The following is an 18029-nucleotide window of genomic DNA, read 5'->3' as shown; positions in this document are numbered from 1 at the left end:
AAGGAGGAGGCTACAATGCTTGATAAGAAATGTACTCATTATCTTGCCCATGTAATTGTAACCCCTCTGTATGGTATTTTCACAATAAAAAAAAAAAAAGAAAGTAGACATTTAAATCACCTTGAAATGCTACCTTGCTTCTCTCATCTTCGGCTGGCAGGACACACATTTCATCTAGTACACACAGAGAAACACCCACTCATTTAGAACTAGACTAAACTCCCTAAGCACTTGGCTCTTAAGAGTGTTCTGAAAATTTCCATCTTTAGTATATTCTGGAATGCCGCCATTTTCTCACAACATGCTGAGTGAACACCAGATGACACTTTTGAGAATGAGAAAAATGGCATCTCCCCACCCCCTCTTTTACCTCCTCCCTACGTCCTCTTACCTGCTTCAGGATTTCCGCAGCTGTTTCATGTGAGCAATCAAATATCACGTAGAATTCCCTGCCCTTCTTCATCTCCTTGAGTAGAGGCTTGGCATCTTTATTCCCAGAGGGCAGCTGGCGGATTTTGATTTTAATGTTATATCTGGAGGGAGCTTTGATGAGCTCTTGCAGCCGAATTAGACCTGAAAAATGACATCCAATCATGCACAGGAGACTGATCTGTATTGTTTATTGCCATTTAAATTCCAGCGCATCACATTTCCCAAACGTACCAAGCGGCCACCTACCTAAAGGTTACACTATTGACTTCACATTTGTCATTCCTCTTTTTGTGGTAGATTACACTGATATTTTCCCTTTGTGGGGATATGTGTCTCAGAAGCACAATTTTCCCAAGTGCCTTTGGAATTCATTTAGAATGCCACGTTCTCTCCTGCTTCCAGCTAGCACTTCAGATAGCTAGCAAATTACCTCTATGACTAAAAACTTTTGTAAACAAAAAGTTGCTTGCAGTTTCTAGAGGAACCCCCTCGCAGATTCTCATCACACTGGAAAACTGACTTTGTACGAAAAAAATTAGTAAGTTGTTCGGTGCCTGTGGGAATTGTCCACTACAAGAAACCGATAGGGAAAACTCCAAAAGTATTTGCATGAATACAGCTGTGAAATATACTCCATGACACACCAGAGATGATACATTCATTTGTTTTTCTCTCCTTTTATTTATATAGCAGCTTAAATTTGGAAAATTTATCTACTACTATAGATAGATTTGATTCCGAACTACAATACATGTATTAATGATATGGCTTTTCCAATTCTAAGATAGGGCACGGAGGTGGGAGAGATGGTTGTAGAACCATGTTAAGGTTTAGTCTACATTATCCTCCCTCCCTTTTTTATTTTTTTGGTGACAAAAATAGAATGGTTAGAATAATAGCTTTCCTGGTCTCTTGTTCCTTCACAGATCAGTCATATGGATGAAGTCTTTTAAGTATTAATGAACCGCTTGTTCTCTTACTGTGTTACTTCATTCATTCATTTGGAGGGGAATATATTTCCAGGAAGCACAGCAGATCCCAGGCCAGTGGTATGTCCCGTTCCCAAATCCTCGGATACTGTGGTAGTTTTCCACACCTGAAACTCCTGAGGCAGTTGGGGTCTCAACTACCACTGAATGTCCCCAACTCCAGAGCTGAGGCTGCTGTGAGCAGGAGTTACTTGCTCCAGGTCATGGAGTTGATAATAATGGCAGACTCAGGGCTAACAGCCAAGATCCCTCTTGGATTCCAAACCAGGGCTCTTTTCACTAGATCAGTGATGTCACCTGCCTTTAAGATTTCAGATCAACAAATTGAATGACTGCTTCATTGATGAGGTGACTAATTATATAGAGAGATAGTTGCATAAGTAGTCAGGGAATGAAGACTTTGGGCCAGTACAAGGCATAGAGTATTTATTTAGTGCATTCATATACTCCACAGCCCCCCTCAAGAAAGTATTTGTCTATTTTCACATTTGGCTCATGAAAGACAAGTATATATTGGGACCAGAAGAGGAAAGAAAGGAGGGGAACTCAATACAAAAGATCAGTTTCTAGTTGGAATAAATTTGTCTTTATGAAAAATTCATCAACACACCTTCCTTTTCTTATGTTGCAGTATACAGGTGAAGTGGTGTCAGGTAGGAGGAGAAAGGAGCAGATTTTAAGATTGTAGGCTTGGCTTTGGGAGAACAATGAGTAAGGAGCAGTAATTTACATTTCTCTTCCTGAAGCAGTTGTGTGCTTAAGAAAACACATTCTGCCTTCATTAGCAAAAATGATGTATAACTTACAATTCAGAAGGCTTTTTTAGTACACCCAGACAACATTTAGAGAAAGCTTTCCCTTACATTTGTATTTTTGCAGCCATCCATCAATCCTTCACCTTTCATTGTAGTGAATAGTTTAAAAAGTACTTGCTAAACAAACAATTACTTCAGGAGAAGGGAAGTGATTGCCAAATAAGAACTGCCTTTCCTGGCCCTCCTCTGCGACCCCACCCTGCCAGAACTTCAGATGCAGCAAATGGTAATGGTGCATGCAACACTGGGAAATGGCATGGTTTTCTAGCCCACTGAGGTGGAGTGACTTTAAAAATGAAATGCAGATAAGGAGAAAAACCAGACAAATTCAAGTGAGCAACATTATAGAAAAAGCTGATCTCATCTTGACTTTTCAAAAATGTCAATGTCAAAAATGACAAAGAAAAGCTGAACTGTTCTGGTCCAAAGGACATGAAAGAGATTTCCCAGCTAGATGCAATCAATGATCCTAGAACAACATCTGAACCTGAAATATATATGTATGTATAGATACATATCTATGCATATCTATGCATAGATATGTGTCTATAGTTATAGATAACATGAATATATAATATGAACCTATAATTTTACATGCATCTAGATAATAATGTAGTAAAAGCTCCCATATTTGGTATTTTTGTTTGGTTATAACAATAAAATTCCTGTTTTTATGAAGTGCACCCTAACTTATTTGTGGGCCAAAAGATAATTCTACAATTTACCTTCAAATGACACAAAAGTGTTCACATTAAACATTGCTGCCGATACAATGGTTGTTTTTACATTGGGAGAATTCTAGAACAAAGAAGTGAGTCTAGTCAAATAACAACTGCTGGATATGATGACAGTGTACAGGACTTTACCATCGTACATGCCTTGCAACTTTTCTTTATGTTCAAATCTTTCTAAAAACATACACATGAAATAATATTGTGAGAGCTTCTTTTGCCTACCCACATCGCTGGGATTGCAACTGGAAATGTCCCTTTGGTCTTTTTGAAAGTGCTTTTAAGAGAAAAGCCTGTTTACTTCACATGAGTGTGAGCAAGGCCCTGCATATGGAGATAACTTTCAAAACTGTCCACATGGTCAGTTCTGAACACCTGCTTTGGCCCGGTATCTTCTCTGTGTGCTCAGATGTGACACAGAGAAGGGCTGATTTGCATATATATTGAGCCACTCAGGCAAGAGGTGAGGCAGATGGAAGAGGGGAAAAAAATCCTGCTCTTTCAGTGGTTATTTAAAATTTCCCACGCTTTTTCCTTAAGTAATAATAAACCTTGCTATTTACATAGCTCTATTTCTGTTAAATTTGATCCATGCCTTATAAATGGCTCAGTAAACCTAGAATATGCCTCTGAAGTAGATGGGTGCTGGTGCTATTTCACAGTGAGGAAAGTGAGTCACAGTGAGGTTAATTGTCTGGATCAGTCCTGAAAGGAGTCACAAACACCAGGGATTGGAAGGGACCTTAAAGGTCAAACCCTACTTGAAGCAAGATTTCCCTCTACACAGCAGCATTGAATGCATCTTAGGTTGAGAAATTTCCTCCTTTGCATTCCATTTCTTCGTAGCTCCGGTTGCATTTAATGGGTCTCAGCTCAAAGAAAAAGACCTAAGTTTTCTTGAATCTTAGTCTCACTCTCTGTTCATTAAATCACATGGGAGGGAGGCTGATACAAAATATGTCTCATAAGCCATTGGGACCCAAAGATCAGATCACACATTTTAAATGTTAATTTCTTCTTCATTTGAACTTAGAAACATGCAAGATGACATTTCCACCAACTTGTTGGTATATTAACATACCCAAATCTAATAGGATTCAGAAGGGAATCTGTGCATAAAATGTGAATTCTCATGAGAGGAGGAAAAATAATCAGAATTGAGAAATAGAAATGGGTAAGAGAGGGAATTACCCGGGGGAATACGATGCTTCTATGTGAAGTCTCCATACACATGATGTTTTACAGTTGCAACAGAAAAGGCTAGTTGAAGACAACCTCAAAGAAAATCATGTTTTGTGATTACAAAGAACCTTCTAAAGGGTCTGGCTAATACAGTGGAGATTAACCGTGTTACAATGATCTCTACCAGAACATTTGGATCCTCAACTATGGATAGTGGAAATAGAAGCTAAAAATAATATCCCTCACATAAGTACATAAAAACTAAATTCTAAAATTTGGAATAATGTTCCGGTCAGAAGATTTAAATGGACTTATGAAAGTGAGAATTCAGTTAAGAAAAAGGAAGCCAGGAACTTCTCAGGATAGAGTCACAAGGACTTTCCATCCCTGGCTATTTGAGGTGGAGTTGGGAGGGCCAAAGACAAGATTCAGCCAATGCAGTGGTTCGAACCATGCAGTGGGTAATTTATGATCACTGAACATGAAGGGATTCCCTTGTTCCTTTATTCAGCATGGACTGTGGGCAGACTAGCTTTCACTTTGGCTGGCTAACCAGGAGAAAAACACCTCCTCTCTTTAATTCCAAATTACAGGTTTCAGTCAAGACATTTGACTCAACATGTCTTTTGTTCTTTGTGGGGAAATGGAAGTAAAGGTTATAGACATTTAAAAACAAGTTAATAAGTAGGTATAGCCATAAGAGTAATACTTCACTTCCTTAGAGGGAAGGTTGAGAATAGTTGATGAGTGCATTATGCATGGCATATAGTTAGCACTCAAGAATTCTATTTACTATTTGAATACTAATTCTAATACTATTTATTGTTGTCATTTCTCTCATGGTTTCTCCCAGGGTATTTTCTTTCAATCACTGCCTTTTTTATGTATGTTAATTTTATTTCGAGTTAAACTTGCTCTAAAGCCTAAATACTATGTTAGGATAATGGTTAAAAGCTCTTTTGGTATAGACTGAATTTGGAAATCTCATAGATCTGTGATATATTAAGAAATGAATTAAAAATTATTTAAAAGCACAAAAATAATAAGCAAACAAACAAAATTTTTTATGGAACATATACTCTGAGTCTAGGACTGCAGTACCTTTCTTTCTGTAACTCCTAACTTTGGTGGACTTATCTAGTTCCACTACAAAGCTGAGGAATCTCAACTTTATATTTCCAGCCCAGACCACTTGAACAAAATCCAGACTCATATACCATCTGCCTACTCATCACTCCATTTAGATGACTATAGATAGCTGAAACTCAAACAGCATATTCATCACTAAATGCCTAGTATCCTCCTAATTCCCCCAGGTTAGTTATAACTCAAACCTTCTGTGTTAAGAAACTCCATCCTTTGGCTCATGTCAAAAACATGAAGGCTATCATCTTGGCCTCTTGTCTTTCTCTCTCTTGAAATCTGCTAGCCCTCAGATCATCATTATCATCATCATTGTTACCATCATCACGTATGTTCTTATTTTTCATTTGTCAGTCCACAGGCAAGAATTAGGTCAGAACCCTTCTCACTGCCACCAGAGCTACTAGATCCTAAGACTGAAAAACAATCTCCCTGCTCTTATCCACTATTTAAAAATAAACTTACCATATGGCATTTGTCTCATTTAAAAGGAATGCAGTGTTTTTTCTTGACTTATGACTCAGTTGAAACACTGAACAAAACTTTACTGTTCCAAAGGAATTGGAGGGAATCAACAGAACATTCTCCCTTCGATGGATTAATTTTGTGGGGAAAATTTCCACAATCTGCAATGTTTCAAGATTCTCAGATAATAATCCTTTGATTCAAAACTGACATACAGACGCAAAGGTAGTGAAAGGTTCTTGATAAGACATCTTAAAACAGTAGTCTAAGAGATTAAATTCATGCAAATTGAGAATATTCATGATATTTAATGTCATTTCACCAAAGGCCCTGCAGCGCCTTGCTCATAACTCCACTACATCCCAATCCCCTCACACGAAAGAGAAGAAGGAACGGGAACAAGGGACATATAGAGGAAGATTGTGAATGGGGAGACATTCAGATACCTCTCGGACTCCTACGACAACTCTGGGTTCAGACTTTTTAGTCCTTCCCAGCTATCATCTACATCTCCTGCTGTGCTCTCTGCTCCATCCACCTGGTTTGCTTTCATGTTTCTACTGTTACTTTCCTACAGTGTCTTATCAATACCACAACCAGTGATCTGCCAAGATTATGAACCTGATTCTACTCAAAACTCTTATCAGTAGGTCCTCATTTTCAGAAAGGGAAGAAGCTATACAGAGACACTGGCCTGCACACCACAAGCCTCTCTTCTCTAACCATCTCTCCTACTACTCTTTCCCTTTTATCCTTGTCTAGTCATCCTTATTGTAGCATCTTTATTGTCTTTATAATGTACCATACACACCCTTCACCAGCATCAGCAAGAGCTGAAAAGCTGAACAATAAATATAATGTGGAGGAGATTCTGAAGTTTCTGGTTTATTGAGAAGAAGTTGAGCAAAAATGTAGTCTCAGCCAGTTCAGTAGAACACAGGCCAGCAGACTATTTATTTATTTATTTGTTTGTTTATTTATTTATTGCTGATCCTGGGGCTTCAACTCAGGGCCTGGGTGCTATCCTTGAGCCTCTCTGTGCTTAAGGCTATCACTCTACCACAGCACAACTTCTAGCATTTTCTGAGTAGTTTATTAGAGAGAAGAGTCCCACAGACTTTCCTGCCTGGGCTGACTTCAAACTGCAATCCTCAGATCTCAGCCTCCTGAGAAGTTAGTGGTACAGGCATGAGCCCCTGGCATCCAACTGGCCAGCAGACTTCTAAAGTAGAGTCTATGATCTTGTGATCATATAAAATAGATCAGGACATCTTCACTCTGCCAGAAAACAATTACAGACAATATAGCATGAAATAAAATTTTATTTGCAAAAATATGCATGCTGGATTAGACTTGATTCTAGGGCTCTAGTTCACCACCTTTATCAATATTACTCCCTCACAAGAAAAGAAGGAAAAAGGAAAGACAATTATCTAAAGAAAACTTGTTTGAAAACGAAGGTTTGTAAATGGGCAATGGTCATGTTTAATCACATGTTCAATCACATCCACACATGTGAACTCAATTCAGTTTATATTCATGGATTGCCCTTAACTTTAGTCTAGGTTCCCACATTCTTCTTCATAGTGCTCATAGCTCTTTTATCTCATTCCTTGTAGTCTTTGCCAAGTGATATTCTGGTTCATTTGACAAACGAGAGAGATGATACAGGGTAAAAAATTGAAATGCCTTTCCTTATCCATCCTAAGGATAATGGCTGGCAAGTATCTAATAAGAAATAAATTAGGAAGAGAAAAGCCTAACACATATAGTCAGAACTTTAGGTGACACTGGAACCTACAGAAATGAAGAAGCAAAGTCTCAGGGACATCTTTCTTTCTTTCTTTCTTTCTTTCTTTCTTTCTTTCTTTCTTTCTTTCTTTCTTTCTTTCTTTCTTTAAGTGCTAGGAATGGAACATTCTCCTCTAGGCATCTATACACATGATTTATTCTTTATCTTCTTTAATGGTTGGCTTATATAGTATTGTCTATTGCCATCCTTATATAAAATTACATTCCCCACCTTTTCTTTAGTCTTCCAAATGACACTGCATGTTATTTCCCTTCGTATTAGTTACCACCATCTAAAATACTAAACACATCATTTGTTCATTAGATGAATCCATGGGATCTATGATGTCAAAGATATTTGTATTTGTGGTTTAAAAATAATGCTTACAATAGTGCCCAGTACCAAATGCTTATTAAATAATTGGAACCTCTCTCTCTCTCTTTCTCTCTCTCTGTCTCTCTCTCTCTCTGTCTCTCTCTCTTTCTCTCTCTCTCTTTTGTGGGGATAGGTTATAGCATAAACTGTCCTTAGTCATTAAAATCTACATTTCACTGTTCTGTGTCTTGGAGTCCATTCTTTGAGCGTGGTTGGTGGCTCAATGTGTTTTTTACACTGAGATAAAGTCTAACCCAGCATATGAATTTTATTTTTGTAAATAAAGTTTTGTTGGTGCACAGCTTATACCCTCATTTGCATGTTTATAGCTGTTTTCTGGTCAGGTGAAGTAGTCGTAACCAAGCCCATATGACCACAAGATCATAGCTGCTTCACTTGAACAGTCTGAGGACCCGTGTTTCACTGAACTGGCTGAGATTACGTTTTTGCTGAAGGTGGCCTTGAGAAAGCAGAGACTGCTGAATCTGCTCCCTACTGCATTTGATGCCCAGATTATCAGCTCTTTTTGATACATGGAAGGGATGGAAGCCAGGTTTCCAGCAGGCCTCTAATGAAGCAAGGGGCGGCCCAATGGTCACCAAGTTCCCATTGCCTCTCTTGGTCACATTCAGATGAGAGAACCAGAGACAAGTAGGTGACTGATGGGGAGATCATCCAAGAAGGAGAGAGAGAGGAGATGAGGCGAGTTGAAAATTCAATCGTCCTAAGCATTCTCTAGAGTCTTCCTAACATTTTCACTTCTAGAGGACAGCGTTCTGCCTGCTAGGACTTCGTGAATTGAGTTTTGTCCTCAGGGACAAGCACACTGCTTGCATTGACTTCAATGAGAGTAATGGGCCAGTTGGTCCCTGGACATCTGTGCTAGCTTCAGGCTATTTAACAAACTCCTAAACAAATCCCAATAAAGTGCTCTTTAATGAGAACTTAATTTTGTTGAGGGGGTGGGTGCTGAGCACACCTAAGTCCTTTCTTTCCCTTCAGGTTGACTAACTTTACTCCTTTTTATGGCTAGATAATTACGGGCAACCAAGAACCCTGATTCAAGCAGTATTAAACCCACTCAAAGTCACAAGATGTCTGTTTTTATTGATCTCCAGTTGATCTGTTTACTCTCTGGATTCCAATTTAATGGCTCCATTGATTATTCATTTACATTTTTAATGTTGTTGTGGGCAAAATCATTTTAACATGAATCATCTCTAACTTAATGGGTGACATAACAAAGTCATCTTGGTTTTTCAATTTCAACAAGTATTTTTTTTTTGAGCATCTGAGATCCAGTTGAACTTAAGAGGAATGAAAAGGTCATTCCAATCAATGTAAAAATGATAGAAATGAAGATGATAGGAATGATAGTTTGATTTTATTTTTGCAGTAGCAGTCAATTATGAATGGTTCACCTGATGTCAGGGCAGAGATAGGCATTAGCTTTTGTGTCATCTCCTTACTAATTACATTTTGCCTAAATCCAAATTTAAGCCTATAATACACTTTTAATTAAAGTCTTTCTTAAATCCAGTTGTTTCAGTGATTTGTTTCTCTTGTAGATAATTTGCTAGAAATGGAGCAGTACTGAAAGATTATGCTATAGAAAGCTCACCATAATTAGGCCTGGTATGTTTTTATGACCTCATGAAGCTCTCTATTTAATAAAGTTAGACACTTACGTTCACACTATAACATTCTAGGCTCTTTAAATATACTTGTGGAGTTCATTGAATAGTATGTTTTCTTCCTGTATAGCAAGGAAGTGAAGCTCTAAAACTATGTGTGCCTGTGATTTATCCTTTCTAATAGGACTATTTTCAATGTAATAGTTATGAATGATCTATCCAATCACATCCTACCACCTTCACGTCTTTCTAAAATGAGATGAGGCACAAGAAAATACATAAGTGCATATTTCCAACCTTAATAGTCACTTTTATCTGACAGTGTAAAATAGAACCAGATTTCAATGGCACATAGAGGAGGTGGACTATTCATAATAAGGGATAAGGCTTGGAGAAAAAGAGAGGGGGGAAGGAAATACCATTACACAGTTCAAAGGTGCTTTCTTTGACTAATTTTCACGGATAAGCTGATTAGTCTCATTATCAAATGTATAGATCAAAGGAAAGGTATAATTTGAATTCCTGGATAAAAATTCAAACAATAATATTATTTTTTGGAATGATTAAGCTCTCTTCTGGATGCCAGGTTTATGATAGGTAATGTATTAGAAATGCAAGATAGAATTAAAGTGTTGAGAAATTTCCAGTGTCGTAGCACAGACATGTATTATTGCCACAGACCACCTGAGATAATGCCTTCATTTCTCATATTCTGCCTATCCCTCTGGGAACTGTAGGAAGCTTAGATAGGAGTAATGTTCGAGTAGGAAATTATTGAGAATGAAGCAGTTTACTCAGGGTTAGTCTCAGGAAGAAGTAGGAAAAACTCATGGTTGTTTAAGAAATAATAGACTTTTCATCCTAGCTGATGTGAGCATATGGACAATGGGAGGAAAGCAAGAGCCCTGATTAATGAAAGTAAAAATGACTCCATCTTAGAAATGCTTTGAAGTAGAAGGTTTGGGACTTTATTAGGTGGACCCTAGAGTTGAACCATAAAGGGCAAAAGGGACTCTGACCTATCCTGAAATGCAAGCAAGAAGAAAGAGGGAAAAGTAAGGTAAAAGAAAGGTTTCAAGGGAGGGAAGGGCAGAGAAAGTATCTGATGAGTTTAGAAGTTTAGTTATTGAGCTCAGCCCAAAGTTTTGTAATCCTTTTGCCAGGAAATGGCCCTCTTTGATCTTTGATGATAATCTCTAACTGAATTCCACTTGGGAAACTTTCCCTTTCCTACATACTTATATAACTATGTATCAAGTTCGAATATTATTCTATGCTCAGTTCAGTTACAGTCTCAGTCTGCTTTTTGGCACTGGTGGGGGTTTTAGCTCAGGGCCTCATGTACTTGTGCATGACTCCAGGGTTTGGGGCTTTAGGTTATTTTTCAAATAGGATCTTTTATCTTTTTTGCCTTGGGCTGTGATCCTCCCCTCTCTACCTCCTGCCTACCTGGGATTAAAACATATAGCATATGCACTACTAGTCACAATAAAGTTTCACAAATGAAATGACAGCTATGATACTGCCATTGGATTATAGCATGTATCATTGGTGTTATATATTTTTTAAGTGCTCCTAATTTTGATAGTGAAAGGACCATTAGAAAGGATGGAAGAAACAACACAAATAAAAGGAATTTGAATCAGCTACATGTGGCATTCCTACATTACGTTAAGGTTTTTCAAAATTAGTTACACATAAAAGGACAATTTTTATGCTCCGCCCTGCAAAGCAAGTCTCTTGTCCATAGAATACTGGTTCCCTTTGTTTACAACAGACATGGTTGCGGGGAGGTCTTGTGTCCATCCCATACCTGTGCTGTCTTCGTACACCACAGTCACTGTTTTCCAGTTGTAGTAGAGGACCAGATCCAGGACTGCTCTGCTGATAGCTGCATAATCCGGGTAGAGGTTGATGTAAAACAAGTCTCTATTGTCCACTGAGGGGTGTTTCCAGCGAGTCTGTATGTGTGGAACTTCAAGAGCGTTGCAAATAGACTGCACTGCACTGACCGAGGAACTATGGGAAGGCCCAAAGAGGGCAGCCACACCAAGAGCCAGCTGGTCGCATGCTGAGGATATCCGAAGACAAGAAATGGAGGAGAAGGAGGGCAGGGAAAGGAGAGAGAACAGAGTTCTATTAATGTCAGTTTCACTTTTCTCATTCTTGTGTTTGACTACTGGAAAATCTATAGGCTCCTTCCAACTTCCAATATTGTTGAGTTCCCTAAGATACGGATAGGTGCAAATGAGCAATGCATCACAGGGCCAACTCCCTGCAAATAAAAATGAGTTACTGGCTTCACTTCATTACCTTCAATCAGATGGAGACTAAATCCCTTGCTTGATGTGGTATTACCCGCAAGCACTCTGTGTGCTAACTAGCAAACCATTTGTCATATGAATGTCAGATGAATTAAGTTCTGTCACATGGCACGGTAGAAATGAATATATTAGTGTGGTCATACAATAGAGATGAAAGACCCCGTGGGTGACTGCAAAGTTCTTTAATTCCTCACTTCCCAAAACTCAGAAGGAGCTCCAGATTATTAAAAATACTGCTGTTGAACAATATTCATAAGCAGTAATGACACCTAATTAATTGCAGAATAATGGAATAGCAGAACATAAAAGGAATCTGTAGAAGACCTTTGGTCCATCCCACTCAATTCATAGACAATGGTCTTTGTCACACCCACTGGTCAGTAGCAAAACGGAATCAGAGTTCAGGCACCTCAGTTCAGGTCAGCTCAAGGCTACTTTGGGAACCAATTATCACCCATTATGTAGCCTAACACAATGAAGTCATCCCATATTAAGAGAAAATGGTAGTAATAAGAATTTATTTATTTTCACTAGAAGGATATATCTCCAAGGGAATTTAGATTATTTAAAGTGGATAGGAGACTGCAAGGCTCTGTAAATAATTCATCATCTTGAATAATACCTATTGCAGTACAGCTTGATCCAATGCTCTCTCCAGTGAACACTAAGTATAAATTCATTTTTTATTTCTATAGCATAGACTATTCTATGGCAATAGTTTATAATTTAAAATGTTCATGCCTCTTAATTTTTTATTGTAAGTAGTAACACAGTACAGTAATATTACAATAGATTGCAACAGTTGAGTACCAGCTATTATGAAAAGTTGTTTGATATTTCTAACTATTTAGACCATATTAACAGAAGGTTTGAATCCATTTATCCTATGCAACCATGTAAAACAGTGGCTCTTATTCTTAGCCTGGCAGGTGACAAGTATGTTTAAATGCATTTTCAAATTTACGTTGGAATTCTATTTTAAATGAAGTCAGAGATGCTAAATGATAAATAAGTGTCAGAATTAAATAATATAGTAGAATAGTGCTGGTTTTAGTAATAAAGCCATCTTGTAAATAACCATTAGAAAAATTAATGGCTCTGTCATTTTCTCTGATTTGATATATAAAGAATAATGAATAAAAATGTGATGGTCATGCTGCAGATATCTAAGACAACAAATATGAACAATTATTCACAAGGTGTCTGATTGAACTATTGCATACTGAACTGCTGTGTCTGTATTAAGTGTTGTCAGTGGAAATGGTCATTGTCCTGAGAAGCTCACTTCCAGATGTGTTTTTATTAGTTAGCCAGATTCAGGGTGAGCATGAGAATATTCAAACTGTAATGTTAGCCAGCATGAGCAATGGGTTGAGATTTGTGCTAATATATGGCTCTGGAATGTTAATATTTCTTGACAGAAAATCAATCCTTTTGAATCCTTTTTGCAAGCAAATTACCAATGTGAAGAAACTTTGGGGTGTTTTTAAGTATTGCAGGTGGTATGCTTTCAGTTTTTATGTGAGTTCAATGTAAGTTGAAGTATCATTGGTAAATGTTAGCTTTCTTTGACACTCATGCAGCAGTGTGTGTGTGTGTGTGTGTGTGTGTGTGTGTGTGTGCATGTGTGTATTTGAGAGATAGAAAGAGAGACAAAGAGATAAGTGAGAGATATGGATACAGAAAAAATGAGACAGGAAAGAGAACTGACTGAAGGAGATAATGCATATGAAGATTATGAAGATGCCTTGTGAACTTAAAGATAAATAGAAGATTTTACTATTTGTTCATGAACAATTGTGACCTATGAGAATGCTCCATTTATTTTTTTTCTTCTTTTCCTTTTCTTTCTTTGTTTTAATGATACATGGTCTCATTTTGTAGCTCAATCTATCCTCAAACCCTTCTCAGCCTCCAAGTGCTTGGATTGTAGACATATACCACTATATCCAGCTTCCATCAATATGGAAGAAGCAATTATTCTTACACCAAGATCATAATATAGATGTAAAAAGACCATTAAGCTATTAACTTTCTACCATTCTTCTAAGAAAAGTTTTATATTTTGTTTGTAACAGCACTATAATTTTTTTTAGAACAATGTACCAGGCAAACACATCCTATAATCTATCTAAATTAACTCAGTTAATGGTGGACATTCAGCTAACATGAAGTATTCTATTTATTTATATTTATTTATTTTTATATATTCTATATATATAAATATATATATTTGTGTGTTTATAATAGGTATGATGTTCTTTGTGAAACAAAAAGCCTCTCTGATTCTGGGGGTAACCAGCAACTGTTCCCCTCTATAAACTCATTTATCTGGTGATTAGACAATTCTCTTGTAAGAGCAATTGCTTCTGTTAGATCAAATGTGATCTTGCCTGAAAAATATCATTCTATAGTTTCCCTGAGGATTTTCTAAGTCAGCCCTACAGTCATGCATGAATCTTTCCATGAGGGACACTTGTAGCCTACCTATAAATTAGATTACCATTGGGTACTTGTCTTTGTTTCAGAAAGAATAAAGATAATCAAATTCAGATTGTTCCCATTGCTTTCATCTTTATCAAATCATGTTTTTTGTGGGCAGATTAGTAAATTGAGAAGATGGCTAGGTGAGCCCAGTGGTTTGTAATGAGTTAAAATTCAAGGTGGGACTTATGTGTATTGGCTATTTCCACATGCTCTGTGGATGTGACCTTCCACCGTGTTTTATTTGACTGCACTGTATGATTTCATGGCGGTATCGCAATTTTGGGAAGGAAAAACAGATCATGCTTGACATTTTCCATTCACAGCTGAACCAGTGAATCATAGAGTCGAGGGCACTAAAGGGTAAGCTATTCTGAAAGATGCAGAAAAATGGGGTTAGGCAGTGTCCATTAGCTGGTTTGGATTACCTTGATCAGGGACAATCTTGACAACCAAGAGTTTCTATGACCCCTTTACACAAAGATGTCCACTTTGAAAAAGGCCTAACAGAGAAAATAAGGTGACCCATAGAGCAGACTTATCACCCAAAGTAGCTTTGAAAGGTGGAAAAATAGTTACCTCTTCGTGAGGCTTCAAAACTATCAAAAAGATTAATTCTCTGGATGTCATAGGTTAATGTGGTGTTAGGCATCAGGGTTCGGTTTCTGTTAATACTGGTGACTGCAAACTTGAAAGCTAATTCTTCAACATTAACAGGTTCATTTTCCACAGTTTCAAAAATCCCTCCTGCAAAAACAGATGCATGAAAAACAGTCATTATATCATTCACATTTAACATTATTTTTTTTTAAAGAACCTGAATGACAAACAAAAGGTAAAAATTCAGGGACGATTAGGCAGATTCTAAATCCAGGGCTGAAAGTTTATGTTTATCAGAATGTGTTACATGAATATAAGTCTAATTGCATATGCATATTTAATATTTCATAGCCAGTGCTTGATTATATGGGATTTCAGGCAGAATGTCTATTACAATTATTATTTTTTCACCATGGAAATATAGTAGATAATATGGTAGAAAGTAACGTTCTGTGGTTTGTTACAGAATTACATTGTGCTTGACTTGAAAACATGACTTCAGTAATGACTCGAATGCTTGATAAACATGACTTGAAATTTATCCTGGTTGGATCATCTGCTTTGAAGGTTCTTATTCCAAAGCTTGTAAAGGGATCTTGTACAGAGTTGAGTGGTTGAATAGGGTCCAGGTGGGATACTCATACTCTTACATTTTTCAGAGTGTATACATCTTTTTTATGGTTCCTGACTCAGAATTTTGGGGGGTCATACTCTTAAGATATTCCCAAGTATATGAGCCAATTCAGAGAACTGAGGTTTTCTTTTTCTTTTTGAAAAATTGCTCGGTCAAGCTTAAAAAGCACCTTTAATCCTAACCCTGAAGAAATGTTTCTCTATGGAGCCATGTTCTAATGTCTTCAACATGAAGATTTCGCTATAGGTAACAATATCAGTGCTTAAAGTCTGACCAGGGAATTCATCTCTGACTGATGGTGAATAGAGACAATATAAGGAATGTTAGCTACACATTTATTTGGGGGGGGATTTTAAAAATTATTTTTACATAGTCATTCAAAGGAATTGCCATTCGACAAACAGTTTATGAAAACAATACATCTTGATCAATGTCACCCCTTTCAACCTTCTCACCACTCACAACTCACCCTTTTCCTCACTTTTCTTAAACATTGACATTTCTACCACCTAACAAAGCAGTTTATGAACAATGCATCTTGATCTGTGTCATCCCTTCACCATTTTCTGCCCCCCCATCCACCCTTTCCTTTGTTTTTCCTAATTTTGTGGTATATACAATAAATTCTTGACTACATTCCTCCCCCCCTTCCTCTTCATCTCCCCACCTCCCCTTGATTCCACATCCCTTTTGCAAGTATCCATTTCCTGGTATTTATTTTGTTGGGCTTTGACTTTCTAAAGAACTATATTATTTCAGCTCTCCATAGAGTCTATTATACTTTAGTGAATTCATTTTTAACCACTTGCATACTTTTAGATTTATAGGCACAACCAATGAGGGAAACCATGAAACTTTGCTTCTCTGGGTCTGGCTTATTTCACTTACTCAAAAAAACTAAACAAAGAACTACTCAATGACCCAGAAATTCTACTCATGTGCATTTATCCAGTAGAGCACCAACAATACTACAGTAAAGCTATAAGCACAACCATGTCCATTGCAACATGCACCAAAAATGCTACAGCAAAGCTACCAGCACAACCATGTCCATTGCAACACAATTTACCATAGCCAAGATATGGAATCAGCCTAGATGCCCCTCAATGCATGAATGGATCAATGACTGAATGAATACACAACAGAATTCCACTCATCCATCAGAAAGAATGATATTGAGCCATTCATAAGGAGATGGAAAAAGTTAACTTGAAAAAGTTATATTAAGTGAAATAAGCCAGACACCTAGAAACAAAGGTTGCATGGTTTCCCTCATTTGTGGTAGCTGTATATTCTTAACGGTCATTAAGAGCTGGAATTATCAAAGATACAGAGTATTTGAAACAGGCTGTATTCTTCTGTGTTTACTGAAACTTCTCATTTACTTTGAAAATACATTAACTGCTGCTCATGGAGTACTGGACGCTTGCAACTAGCAGGGTGTTATTTATGTAGACTTACCATTGAGTGATTCCTTACCAAAATTCTGTTGTAGAATTTCCCCCCCCAAACTTATTGATGCCAGATCAATTTACAAATGCTTTAACATGTCTCATAAAAGAATATTAAAAAGTCTGAAATGAAAACCATGCAGCATGTGTATGATTTATGTACATTCTTTCTTGGAGAATTCTTGATAAATTCCAGTTAAAAGTATCCTGATCCTACTTTCAAAGAATAGCAAACAAATATACATCTGTAATTTTCTTTGGGCTAAACTGACCTTTTCTCTCAAAGAATCTACTACAATATCTGGCTAAGAAAGCAAATAAAGGTTATATTGAACTAATTTGATTTTTTAGGATATATTTTCACTATTGGTAGACTAAATTGTATGATTATTTCAAGTATTGATCATTTACCTGTTCTCTGAGAAACTATGTTGAAATCTGGGTGACCACCTTGTAAGGATCCATATCATACATTTACTCCAAAAACAGTGTGAGGAAAAACTTTGCTCTTCCATGTGTGTTATGCTTTTGTAAGACAATTATACCTAGAGATTTGGGGATGGAATTATCATTTCTCTCACAACTGCTAGTGGAAGCTGAACACAGACATGGTAAACTAAGGCAATAAACAAGTCACCGAAGGAAGATGAATATGAGGAGAGTTTACTGCAATGGTTAGGCTGGCCTACATAGAAAGCTCTTTGGCATTAAGACTTCTGCAATAATTATTAGTAATCACTTATTTATTTGTGTATCTCCCCAATCTCATCGAGACATGTCATGCAGAGAGACACCAGTCTCTCTTATTTAAAATTGCCATCCCTATTGAGACCCTTGACCCAAGGGTCAATGTCAATTCTAGGCTCAGATGTATATAGAATTGATGTGTGTAGGCTAGTCTGGTAAGAGGAGCAAACACCTCAATAGGAAACAGAAGTTTTTTCTTTTTTTTTTAATAAGTTTTTTTTTATTGTGAAG

General features: G+C 37.2%; 1 protein-coding gene across 3 annotated transcripts in view; it reads right to left on the bottom strand.

The window, feature by feature from the left end:
* The window catches only part of Grik1 (glutamate receptor, ionotropic, kainate 1), a 335021-nt gene that overhangs the window by 120639 nt on the left and 196353 nt on the right, over positions 1-18029 (bottom strand). For all 3 annotated transcript variants that reach the window (XM_013027465.1, XM_013027467.1, XM_013027466.1), the window contains exons 2-4: positions 14946-15113; positions 11372-11629; positions 392-573 (exon numbers count right to left, since the gene is read on the bottom strand). In XM_013027465.1, the coding sequence (XP_012882919.1) occupies positions 392-573; positions 11372-11629; positions 14946-15113 (608 nt within the window). The remainder of the gene's footprint in view (positions 1-391; positions 574-11371; positions 11630-14945; positions 15114-18029) is intronic.

This window comes from Dipodomys ordii, unplaced genomic scaffold (assembly GCF_000151885.1).
Source record: "Dipodomys ordii isolate 6190 unplaced genomic scaffold, Dord_2.0 Scaffold104, whole genome shotgun sequence".
NCBI lineage: Eukaryota > Metazoa > Chordata > Mammalia > Rodentia > Heteromyidae > Dipodomys > Dipodomys ordii.
This window is presented reverse-complemented; position numbering and strand designations above follow the sequence as displayed.